Genomic DNA, 13,060 nt, shown 5'->3' on the forward strand with positions numbered 1-13,060 from the left:
AAGAATAAGGTTAATATGGTGGTTCCATGTTAGGTCTGAATGAATGCGAGTACCCAGGTACTTATATTACCAATTCGACTGTAGCATTAGTTAAGATATACGTGGTTTTGGTTTGAAACTGACGGCTAGTAAAAAACATATTGTTTTCAAAAGGTGAGCTTGCACGAGCCAGGCAGAGATTGTAGGGCTAAGTGATCATCATTAGAATGAATGTTGCGGTAAAAAACATTTGTCAGCGAAAAGTCTGATTTGGGAAGAAATGGAGTTAGGTAAATCGTTAATAACTATCGGAAAAAGCAAAGGGGCAAGCACGCTCTTGTGGGACGCTGGAATGTACTTGGCTGAAAAATGAATCCTGGTTATTAACAGTGGTGAACTGGTACCTGGAAGAGAGACAATCTTTTATCATCATCATCCTGGTTACGCTCGCTGCAGGGCAAAGGCCTCTCCCATACTTTTCCAACAACTGCGGTCATGTACTAATTGTGGCCATGTCGTCCCTGCAAACTTCTTAGTCTTATCCGCCCACCTAACTTTCTGCCGCCCCCTGCTACGCTTCCCTTCCCTTGGAATCCAGTAACCTTTAATGACCATCGGTTATCTTCCCTCCTCATTGCATGTCCTGCCCATGCCCATTTCCTTTTCTTGATTTCAACTAAGATGTCATTAACTCGCGTTTGCTCCCTCACCCAATCTGCTCTTTTCTTATCGCTTAACGTTACACCCATCATTCTTCTTTCCATAGCTCGTTGCGTCGTCCTCAATTTAAGTAGAACCCTTTTCTTAAGCCTCCAGGTTTCTGCCCCTTAGGTGAGTACTGGTAAGACACAGCTATTATAATATACTTTTTCCTTGAGGGATAATGGCAACGTGGGGTGCGATCGGAGATGGTTGTTCGGCGTGTTCGTCCGGTTACCGGCGTGCGCGATTGGTCTACTCCGCGCCGATGTTGCCAGCCGCAAGGCACAGCCACGTTTTTGGTGACGTCAAAATGACGACACGCACCTGTCAATCACCATCCCACCAAGCATTTCGTCTGCTAGCTGCCGAACCAGACGGGAGCTGGGAAGTTTGGAGCGATCATACGGCTTCGCATGGCACGTCTGGTGGATTGGATTGGATCCAACAGGCGGCTGCAGCAATGGCGCTCCCGTTGGGAACTTTGGTTGTTGCGCTGACCTTTCTAGAGGAAGGAGGAGAGCGGGTGGCGGTGCGAAACACGTTTGAATAAATGGCAGTAAGTGAATTCCAGTGTCTTTTTTGTTTCTCGAAACAAATAATTCGTTGATGGGGTCAATTTTTCTGTTCAACCATCGGTGCCAGCGAGCCACTGGAATTTAGTCGCTGCCTCTTGAAAAGTGTGCCACTCTTCTCGTTGTTTTTTTCTTCTTGCTGTGCACAACAACACCTAGGGACGACGCAAAGAAACTAATAGTTATAAATTGCAGTAGTCCCTCGTACTACTATTTGAATACGTGTTTGGGCTTGAGAAAAAAAAAATTTAAAGATTTCATTCATTTGGAAGACGTATCGTAGTATACTGTCTGCAAGCAGACTACAAACGACGGAAGTAAACTTCCGGGGAGGTCGCCGCTTCCTGATTGGCTGCTCTCTCCGCCCCGCTGTCACAAATTTTGCATACTGCAACTTTGTGACGTTGCACAACTGGACAGAACGCGTATCGAACAAAATATCTCCGATCCCGCCCCTGCTGTTCACGATCTGAGAATGCCTGCCAAACGCACCCCAGTCCATTCTTATTCTTGGGATTATTTCAGTCTCATGATCCGGATCCGCCATCACTACCTGCCCTAAGTAAATGTATTCCCTTACCACTTCCAGTGCCTCGCTACCTATTGTAAATTGCTGTTCTATTCCAAGACTGTTAAACATTGCTTTAGTTTTCTGCACATTAATTTTTAGACCCACTCTTCTGCTTTGCATCTCCAGGTCAGTGAGCATGCATTGCAATTGGTCCCCTGAGTTACTAAGCAAGGCAATATCATCAGCGAATCGCAAGTTACTAAGGTATTCTCCATTAACTCTTATATAAAATTTTTGTTCATTGATGATGAATTTAGGTGGACTTTTTTACGTACTTATAGTAAGAATAAAAAGTAAACGCACTGATGTGAATATATTCTGCTGGACTCGCAGCAGAGCAACCACCCAGACTGAGTGATGTGAGAGTCAGGAACTTGCCCTAATCCTTCGTTTCGTTGCCAACGAAGAGCAATCTGTTTTCGTGAGCAGTCTCCAGAAAAGAAATGCAGGCATGGCAGCATCGTTTTTATACGGCGGCATCATCCACCATATACCGTCGTCCGCCTATAAACAGATCTAATCATGCCGCTGTTGCGTGAGCATCTTAGGGTTACCCTTTGAGAGGTTAGAAACCAGGTAGACATTGGTTTTTACGAGCGCAACAAACGGAAACTGCCTGCAAGACTGCAATTCAAACTAACCATTGCACGCACTATTTGTTGCTGAAACCCTAGGTTGTGGAATGAAAACCAAGAGATTACGAAGTGAAAAAAGATCCCTTGTATTCACACAGGTTAACGGCAGTTGCTGGGCAATTGTTGAAAAATATGTGCATTTTTCACACATACAGATGATGCCGTCAATATGACATTTACTAGACTTGCTCACAGCGCAGTATACTTGTGGCGTTGACCGTCAAAAGGCTATGATTGTAGCATTATTTTGCTGGGTTTTAAGCGGGAAGTTAATTTTTGTAAGGCGAAAGGAAAAATTTGTAAATGGCCTTCCGTGACGTTGCCGCGAGGTTCCTATAATGCTTCACATTAGACAGAGCTCGTTCGGTAAACCCACGCGGTTCTTCGGCTCTGGCATATGAGGAGGGGAAGGAACTTAAGGCAGAGGGTGTTTGCAGTTGCGCGCGACTCCTGGCAGTATAGTAACAGGGCATTCAATTTCTTCCACCTCCTCGAATAACAAGCTTGTTTAAAAAATGTATTATTTCGGTAAAACTATCCATAGATAGCATTTCAGAACGTCCAGTGTAAAGTAAAATTTGAAATTGGGCCTTTTAATCTGATTTGAGCAGAATTGAGGTTACCATTTTGCATTAAATTTACAAAGAAAGTGAGTCGTACAAAACTAAATTCTGGAGTTTTAGGTGTCAAAGGCACCATGTGATTATTATCCATGGCCCAGTGGGGGACTCTGGATTAAGTTTAGTGACCACCTAACTAATGTCCACGTAAATCTAAGTTTAGAAGTGTTTTTGCAATTCACCCCCATCGAACACTCAACCTCGGCAGCAGTGCAATACCATAGCCAGCAAGGGTGGCGAGTCATGTCATAACAGTGGGCAACAATGGCGGCGACCGTGGGTGCATTCATAACTGCACCCACGGTTCTGCATAACAAAGCAGAACAGCACTCGCCTGCATTTAAATTTGTGTGATCGTAGGTGCAGTGATGTCGAATTTCCTTTTGAGGAGTGGAACGCACCATGGTCCTAAATAGGCCTATCTACCTTCGAGCCTTGCAGAATATCCCCCTGGTGTGGATAAGCAAAACTTTTGACAGTGTTCCAATAATGGCACCTGCATGCTCAATGCTTTGTTTACTGCATGTAGGCAAGTGGGAATGACTTTGCATTCATTGAAATAGACAGGGCAAAGTGGGAGACAACGGTTGTAGCTTCGCTGAACAATACAAGACATGGAAATTGTTCATCAACTTGTGTGGTAGTTATGGCCCCTGCTGGTGCATGTCATAAATGGCGAAAGGTTTCTTCGCAATTTTATTAAATTTCCTAATGCAAACGAGTTTTGCCGGGCGGCATTAGTTCCACGAGATTGCATGCAATTTGGGACGTTTCTGTGGCGCACCACGAGCTGCTTTTTTTGCTTCTCCCAGGTGATGGAAGCTGTCCTGGCCCTGGATAATGAAACGGTGGTCGACCGTGAGCGCAGCAGCTGCAGCTCTCCTCTTGGCGAGCAGTCCCTTGTGCTGCGCTTTGGCAACAACAGCCTCTCCTTGGTGTTTGCCAAGAATGGCACGGTCTACCTGCGCGAAGTTGCCGTCGACTACTACACCAGCCCGGCCCTCTTCCCGCATGCTGCAAAGCCTGGTAGGTGGGCAGCAGTGTTTGCAGTGTGCGGGACTACACGTGAGACAGCCACGACACGTTTTGTGTGAGGGCATGAACAGCTGCAGTAACGGGGGCAGGCCACAATGTTTTGTATGTAGAAAAGCAACACTACGGGCAAGTCCACACATACATTTGCCGGCGGGTGCAAGCAGACGCCTATGCAGCTCGCAACAAGTGGCAGTTTGCATCTAAAAGAGACGCGCACCTTGGCAGACAGTTTCACATAATCTTATTGACAATGCTTCAGATTGCTTAAATATTTATAAGCATAACTGTTTTATTTTAGTAATGTAGATCAGCACAAAAAGGAAAGAAAAAGCACTTTCTCGTGTGACATAAATCGGCCTCATCGAGAGTTTAACTGCAGCGTAGCTGTGCGACTCGAGGCAGCTCAAATGCTGATATTCGTTTAGAACAGATCTTCACATTTTGGTGTGCACGGCCTGTCCTGCATTATCTGGGCATATGCAGGGGCACAGATGTGAGCTTGCACATGCTGTCAAGTGTACACATGCTCTGGCCTTTAGACCGGTGCTTCTTTTCCATGCTTCAAAGCCATCGGCAAGCAGTGCAGTGGAAGAGCCTGCGCCACTGCTCAGGGCGGCAAATCCTTTGAATGAAGAACACTGCTCTGAAGAACAGGAAGCTTGGTAGCAAATGTTGAACTATGCGTAGCATAGAAGAGCGCACAACAGCACAAAAAGCCGCACACTAAACATAAATATGGCTATGATGGCTGCAGTGGCTACGGCTGACATCTGATCAGTGCTTGAATGCTGGTTCGAGGATGCAAAACAATGAAAATGGCGGCAGTGGTGGCTTAGATTAATGCTGCTTTGGACCTGCGGTTGCAGCAAGAAGTTAAAAAAAAAATCACATGGTGAAAGGTTTCAGCGTCTGTGAAATTTAGGATATCCTTATATATTGGCTCTGTCGCGTACTGTACTTCCCAGAGTCTTAATGTGCCCCCGATTTTAACACGCACCTGATGTCTACGACCAAAAAAAACTAAAACTTCAAACCCAGATTCTAATGCGCGCAAAACTTCCGTGACTGAAATAAATGAACTCTTCAAAATTTTAATTTTGAAGAATGAACAACCTCTTCATTAGTCACATACTGCATTCACCATCGTTCTCAGAAAGCTTTTTCACTGTCAGTCTTCAGTGCTGTCCACAGTTTGAAATGCCGAATTTTTTTAAGGACTTCACAACCCTGGCCGATAGAGCCCCAATCTAAGCTTCCACCACCCACCTTGCCACTTCCCACGCTTCAGCGTGTTGCTGACTGTGGATGTGTGGCTTCCATTCATCAATCACTAAGTACCCGAATGTGGTCCTTGACTGGCTTGTTAATGCACATGTCTAGTGGCCGGACCTGGGAAGTCATCCTGCCCGGTATTACCACCATGTCTGTGTGGCAAGCTGCAGGCTTGTTGATATCCTTGTCCAGGTGGCACTTCGCCTCTTGCTACCACCGGGCCTCTTGTGCCACACAGTCTATCCAATCAAGGATGAGGTCAGTGTCCATCCAACCTTTCTCATTGGTGCGCACTCATCATCGTCATCATCAGCCTGGTTACGCCCACTGCAGGGCAAAGGCCTCTCCCATACTTCTCCAACAACCCCGGTCATGTACTAATTGTGGCCATGTCGTCCCTGCAAACTTAATCTCATCCGCCCACCTAACTTTCTGCCGCCCCCTGCTACGCTTCCCTTCCCTTGGAATCCAGTCCGTAACCCTTAATGACCATCGGTTATCTTCCCTCCTCATTACATGTCCTGCCCATGCCCATTTCCTTTTCTTGATTTCAACTAAGATGTCATTAACTCGCGTTTGCTCCCTCACCCAATCTGCTCTTTTCTTATCCCTTAACGTTACACCCATCACTCTTTCCATAGCTTGTTGCGTCGTCCTCAATTTAAGTAGAACCCTTTTCGTAAGCGTCCAGGTTTCTGCCCCGTAGGTGAGTACTGGTAAGACACAGCTATTATACACTTCTCTTGAGGGATAATGGCAACCTGCTGTTTATGATCTGAGAATGCCTGTCAAACGCACCTCAGCCCATTCTTATTATTCTGATTATTTCGGTCTCATGATCCGGATCTGCCGTCATTACCTGCCCTCAGTAGATGTATTCTCTTACCACTTCCAGTGCCTCGCTACCTATTGTAAATTGCTGTTCTCTTCCGGGACTGTTAAACATTAGTTTTCTGCAGATTAATTTTTAGACCCACTCTTCTGCTTTGCTTCTCCAGGTCAGTGAGCATGTATTGCAATTGGTCCCCTGAGTTACTAAGCAAGGCAATATCATCAGCGAATTGCAAGTTACTAAGGTATTCTCCATCAACTTTTATCCCCCATTCTTCCCACTCCAGGTCTCTGAATACCTCCTGTAAACACACTGTGAATAGCATTGGAGAGATCGCATCTCCCTGCCTGACACCTTTCTTTAATGGGATTTTGTTGCTTTCTTTATGGAGGACTATGGTGGCTGTGGAGCCGCTGTAGATTTATATAGATATTTTTATACGGCTCGTTCACACCCCGATTCCATAATGCCTCCATGACTGCTGAGGTTTCAACTGAATCAAACGCTTTCTCGTAATCAATGAAAGCTGTATATAAGGGTTGGTTATATTCCGCACATTTCTCTATCACCTGATTGATAGCGTGAATATGGTCTAATGTTGCGTAGCCTTTATGGAATCCTGCCTGGTCCTTTGCTTGACAGAAGTCTAAGGTGTTCCCGATTCTATTTGCAATTACCTTAGTAAATAGGTTGTAGGCAACGGACAGTAAACTGATCGGTCTAAAATTTTTCAAGTCTTTGGCGTCCTCTTTCTTATGGATTAGGATTATGTTAGCGTTCTTCCAAAATTCCGGTACGCTCGAGGTCATAAGGCATTGCGTATACAGGGTGGCCAGTTTCTCTAGAACAATCTGCCCGCCATCCTTCAACAAATCTGGTGTTACCTGATCCTCCCCAGCTGCCTTTTCCCTTTGCATAGCTCCCAAGGCTTTCTTTACTTCTTCCGGCATTACCTGTGGGATATCAAATTCCTCTAGACTATTCTCTCTTCCATTATCGTCATGGGTGTCACTGGTACTGTATAAATCTCTATAGAACTCCTCAGCCACTTGAATTATCTCACCCATATTAGTAATGATATTGCCGGCTGTGTCTCTTAACGCATACGTCTGATTCTTGCCAATTCCTAGTTTCTTCTTCACTGATTTCAGGCTTCCTCCGTTCCTGAGGGCATGTTCAATTCTATCCATATTATACTTCTTTATGTCAGCTGTCTTACGCTTTCCCGGCCATGGCGGCCGCATTTCGATGGGGGCGAAATGCGAAAACACCCGTGTACTTAGACTTAGGCGCACGTTAAAGATCCCCAGGTGGTCGAAATTTCCGGAGTCCTCCACTACGGCGTGCCTCATAATAAGAAAGTGGTTTTGGCACGTAAAACCCCATAATTTAATTTTTTTTTGTCTTACGCTTGTTGATTAACTTCGAAAGTTCCGCCAGTTCTTTTCTAGCTGTAGGGCTAGAGGCTTTCATACATTGGCGTTTCTAGGTCAGATCTTTTGTCTCCTGAAATAGCTTACTGGTATCCTGTCAAACGGAGTTACCGACTTCTATTGCACACTCCTTAATGATGTCCACAAGATTGTCGTTCATTTTTTCAACACTAAGGTCTTCTTCCTGAGTTAAAGCCCAGTACCTTTTCTGTAGCTTGATCTGGAATTCCTCTAGTTTCCCTCTTACCGCTAACTCATTGATCGGCTTCTTATGTACCAGTTTCTTCCGTTCCCTCCTTGGGTCTAGGCAAATTCGAGTTCTTACCATCCTATGGTGACTGCAGCGCACCTTGCTGAGCGCATCCGCATCTTGTATGATGCCAGGGTTAGCGCAGAGTATGAAGTCGATTTCATTTCTAGTCTCGCCGTTCGGGCTCCTCCACATCCACTTTCGGCTATCCCGCTTGCGGAAGGAGGTATTCATTATCCGCATATTATTCTGTTCCGCAAACTCTACTAATAACTCTCCCCTGCTATTCCTAGTGCGTATGCCATATTTCCCCACTACCTTGTCTCCAGCCTGCTTCTCCTACCTTTGCATTGAAGTCGCCCATCAGTATAGTGTATTTTGTTTTCACTCTACCCATGGAAAGCTATGGGGTGCGTTTTTGCTTGTGCTCAATTCTGACGCGCATGCAATTGGACCTTTTTTCTTCAGATAAAGGTGCGCGTTAGAATTAGGTAAATACATTACGTGGCAGTGACATGAAGACATCACGAATTTTCAGGAAAGTCAGAAAAATGCTTCTACAGCAACATCACCGATAAACATAGCATGTGGCACAACTAGGCAAATATAATGAAACAGTAATGGTATACAGTGCAGTCCACTTAAAACGATACCACATATAACAATATATCGGTTATAATGATGGGTCGACATGAGAGTGTCATTTTATGCATTAGGTCTATGGGGAAAACAAACATTTATAACGATAGGTTGTTCACCGCATATCGGATATAACGATAAAAATTTTGCCCGGCGTTTTCCGTGCCAAATAATCGTAACGTTTGTGTTGCTTAGTTTCCTGAAACGAACGATGTCGAGAAGAGGCGATGTTTACCTCCTTAAGTTCGTATCTGCCGTCATTACCGCGCAGCGCTTCTCATGGCTCGCCCCGCCCGCGCACCGGAGAATAGCTGAGTAGGCGCAGCGCGCCACAAGATGGCGCTAGCTGCTTCATGCGTATCAGCCACAGCCGCTCCGAAAGAGAGAGAAAGAAAAAAAAAAGCGACAAGCAAAGTGGTGCGGTGGCGCCCATCCCGCGTCTCTCTCGCGATAGCAGGCTGACGCCACCAAAGTAGCGTGCAACCAACGGTTCAACCCAGTTCGAAGATTGCGCCGACATAGCGCAAAGCTGTGTCGCTTGACACAAAGATGGATATATTGCAGGACTCTCGATGCGGCTTCAAGGTGAGCGCCCTCGTGAAGAAGTATGAGCTCGTCCAGTTAACGATATCAACCATCTTGAAAACCGGGAGCACCGCGATTGTGAAGGCAGGAGCTATCAGCGGCCATGCCGATCAGCGGAAAAGGGTTAGAGACCCTTTGTACGCTGATGTTGAAGAGGCGCTTTACCATTGGTTCATCACCAATTGCTTCAAAAAGGTGGGCTTTGTGCGTAAGGACAAACTTCCCCAACGCATTGAGACCAACACGGTGGAAGTCGCTGACATAACCGAGCTTTGGGAGCTCATTCCTACTGGTGACCCAGGTGGTGCGTCGGAGTTTTTGACTGCAGACAGTGCTGCCTCGTTCTGCGATGAGGTCACCGACGAGGCGATCGCCGAAGATGTGCCGTCTCGACAGACGGCAAAGACGGCAATGAGCAGGGACAGCCAGCGACGGCAGGAAATTGAAGGTGAAGGGCGGCTCTTTCAAACGAGACCAGACGGCCATGATAACCTGTGTGCGACTGCAACCGTTCAACGCAGAAAAAGTGCCATTTTTGCTTAAATTTGCGCTCAGATCCAACTCACAGGCGTGCTACAAATTGAATTTGCTGCGAAGATATTGATAAGTGAAGCTAGAAACTTCGCAAATTGTGCAAAAATGGTTCTAGATTCCGAAAATGTCAGCTTCAAAAAGTCATTTTTTTTTGTGATTTTCGGCCTTTTAAGACTCGTGTCTCCCCTTAATGGGAAAACAAATCATTTGGATGAATGCTGGAGTCTTCTACGAGTGATAAGAGGTGGGTGCTTGAGTTCTTGGAGCATACAGCTGAAATCGGACATGGCGGGAAGCCTGCCTGTTGTACCCGTTGCACTTGAGCGCTGAAGCTACTTGACACCAAATAGAAACAAGACTTAATTAAAGCAGTTTGCAGAGAATTCATAGCAATTGCACACTTTACAATCTTGGAATGGGCGGTCTCAAAGTTAGCAGGCCTTTGAAAGAATGCAGATTGTACATCCAACAGATGCCTTCCTTTGAAAACACTATCCAAAAACAAGTGTTGACCACTGTTTGTAACTTCCTTGGTAAACCTGAGACCCTGGCTGGGGTTTGAGAAGTCATGGTTCTCTCAACCATAGACTCTAATTCGTGCTTAGGGAGATCCTTCAAAATGACCAAGAAATCATGTCTGTAAATGGACACTACATGAGGATCACGAAGATTATTACTGATCTCAGCTTAGTGTCCCAGTTTCTATTAATATAGACATGGTCAGTTTCCTGTGCATCATCTTGGGCAGCTGGGCAGCAACAGGGATAACCGGGATTTCTCGGGGATTTTGAACAGTCTGGCAATACTCAGGGAAAACTCGGAGAATTTGTGCTTCCGTCAGGGAAAATTATCTGGCATTTTGTTGAAAGGCAGCAAAAGTCGCTCTAATGCGGGCTCGAGTCACACAGAGAAATCGTAACAAATCGTCTGATGCCATGTCGTCGGCTGTGGAGGAGTTGCCAGTGTAGTCAACGACACTTTCCGGTCACCCGATAATTCAGACGGCTTTGCGGCACCGCCACGTACCCGATAGAGGGAATGTATAGGAACGTCCGAAATTTCGAACGCAAGAACCCTTCGCCATCCAATTTTCCGAACTTCTTGCTGTCACCGAAGGTCTGAAACGGCATTAAACAAAGCCACCACTGCCGCCATTTTGATTATCTTGCTGCCTCGAGCTGACGCGCTCGCACGCAGATCCGCTGGCAGCCACAGCCACTAATACTGCAACGCTAGGTGTAGCAGCTTTGATGTTAGCTATTAAGCTCCTTGCCATTCTGTGCCGTGTTTTTTCGTTAAAAGAATTCGCCACTGTCAGCAATGGCACCGACTCCGCCTTTGTGTTCCTCGTGATTGGCTTCGAAGCTCGGAAAGCACATTGCATTGCATGAGCCGATTCCCGAAAGTCATCTTCGCCTCAGTACAGAAATGTTACGTGAAGCATACGCAAAAGTCTTGTGATGAAGCATAAGCGCGGGCACGGCACGCAGTATTACCCTTTAATTATACACGCATGCACCTGCCATCTCCTGTCGCATTTTTAGCACTGATATGCCTAATAAGTCTACTGGCAGGCCTTCAGAGTTGTTTCGGATGTGCCTGTGGTGACTTGAGCTCTTAAAGGCAGTGAAAGACTTGCATTAATTTTTTCAAACTGCCTGATTTTTTTGGTCGTCAGGCAGTCCAAGAGGATGCTTCAAATGGTCTGTGGGGCGAACGTGCGGCGCAAGGAGGGCGCGAACAGGAAGGACCTACATTGAGAAATGAACAGGGAAGGAAGCGCGTGCCACTGCTTCTTTGAAGGAGCTTGAGTTCAAAAAACGAAGTGTTGGCTGAAGCCAAGATGCAGGTGTCCCTCTATCCAAACTAAAACTGTTTAAAGCAGTGAAATGCAACACTGAGGCATTGTGCACGGGCTGAGGATATGTCGGGGCACATTGTTCTCTTGGTAACAGTGCAAAGGGACACGTACAAAGGGAAGAAACGCGACAACACGGGTGCCCGTGTTGTCGTGTTTCTTGCTTTTGTCAGTGTCCCTTTCCGCTGTTACCAACAGTATCGTGAATCCTAACCAACTCGCCCACCTTGCTATCTTGCTTCAGCATATGTCAGGACAGATGAGGCTAAGTTACCAACTGTTGAGAATCTCGCTTGTGACAGTTTGGCCTTTGCCAATGAGCTTGCTATTAGTTAGAAATAGCGCATGTTAGAAAATATTGTTTTCTGTATGCCTATCCATTTTATTCGTATTTGAGAATGTTACTCGATTTGCAATGGGTTTTACCATTTATTTCCAAGATGTTTGCTGTGCATTTTACTAACCTTTCCCTTATGTTTTCTTTTTGAATAAAATAAACGCCACTCCTTAACGTTACAATTGGATTAAGTCGTTTTTATTTTTCAACATGCTTACTAGAGTGAAAGCATTGGGCGACGTGGTGGAAGCCCGTCTTAACATAAAACAAACTTCTGTGTCACTCGGGGAATATTGCAAAGGCACCCAGGGAAAACCTAAACAACTCGGGGCATTTAGAGATATCAACTTGGTAGGCACCCTGAATTTTAGCAGGCCTTTCCACCCATGTGGCTATCAGCTTCATTCACTTTGAACCAGATAAGTACATATGCTAGTCTCTATTCACTACACATCACAACCGATAAAGGCAACAATGGCTGCAGCAGGAGAGGACAAACTGGGAGCACCAATTAGGGTGCGTGTAAATTGGAGGTCTGTCGCTGTGCAGACTGCAGGAGCATCTGCTTACCTCGACAGTCTGCTTCCCAATGCAACTGACCAGGCTGCTGCATCTGAGACATAACACGGCGACCATGATCAAGTGAGACCGCAGAGAAATTAGGTTTGGCATTTGATCGCTGCATAAGGTTCAGACAGGCGCTCTGTCCAGTGTCCTTGTTTCTTGTGCGTGTTTGCGCCTAGTACCCAAGATGAATTTTGACCAACTCGCCCAACAAGACGTCCTTTTAAGTACACTATCCACATGACAACAACACAAGACAGCATCCACAAGATGCACATAATGGTGAGCATTCACGTACGCGGGCCGCTTAGGCACATTCAGCCATCCATCTTCAAGCAGTGTTTGCCTTCATCGCACGTGGCAATCTGGTAACAAGAGACAACCAGCAGTGCAAACAGATTAGACAGTGTCCCACCTGTTTGCAGCAACAGTCGCTGTTAAATTACGAGCTTCCATTGCAAAGCATTTGGGTGACTAAGGCATCTGCCACCGCAGCCAACATAGTTACATGGACCAGTCGGCATTTTTTTGCATCCTTTCGAACCTGCACATTTCTTTTTGTTCTTTCGGGGCCACTTATGTGTTGCTCACACTTGATGACCCACATTCTATACATATAGACATCGCTGGTTTTGTAGGCAT

General features: G+C 45.9%; 1 protein-coding gene across 1 annotated transcript in view; it reads left to right on the plus strand.

The window, feature by feature from the left end:
* Positions 1 to 13,060, plus strand: part of Lamp1 (lysosome-associated membrane glycoprotein 1) — a 90,787-nt gene that overhangs the window by 41,905 nt on the left and 35,822 nt on the right. The window contains exon 3 of the mRNA XM_065444907.1: positions 3,892 to 4,105. Coding sequence (XP_065300979.1) covers positions 3,892 to 4,105 — 214 coding nt within the window. The remainder of the gene's footprint in view (positions 1 to 3,891; positions 4,106 to 13,060) is intronic.

The sequence above is a fragment of the Dermacentor albipictus genome, chromosome 1 (assembly GCF_038994185.2).
Source record: "Dermacentor albipictus isolate Rhodes 1998 colony chromosome 1, USDA_Dalb.pri_finalv2, whole genome shotgun sequence".
NCBI lineage: Eukaryota > Metazoa > Arthropoda > Arachnida > Ixodida > Ixodidae > Dermacentor > Dermacentor albipictus.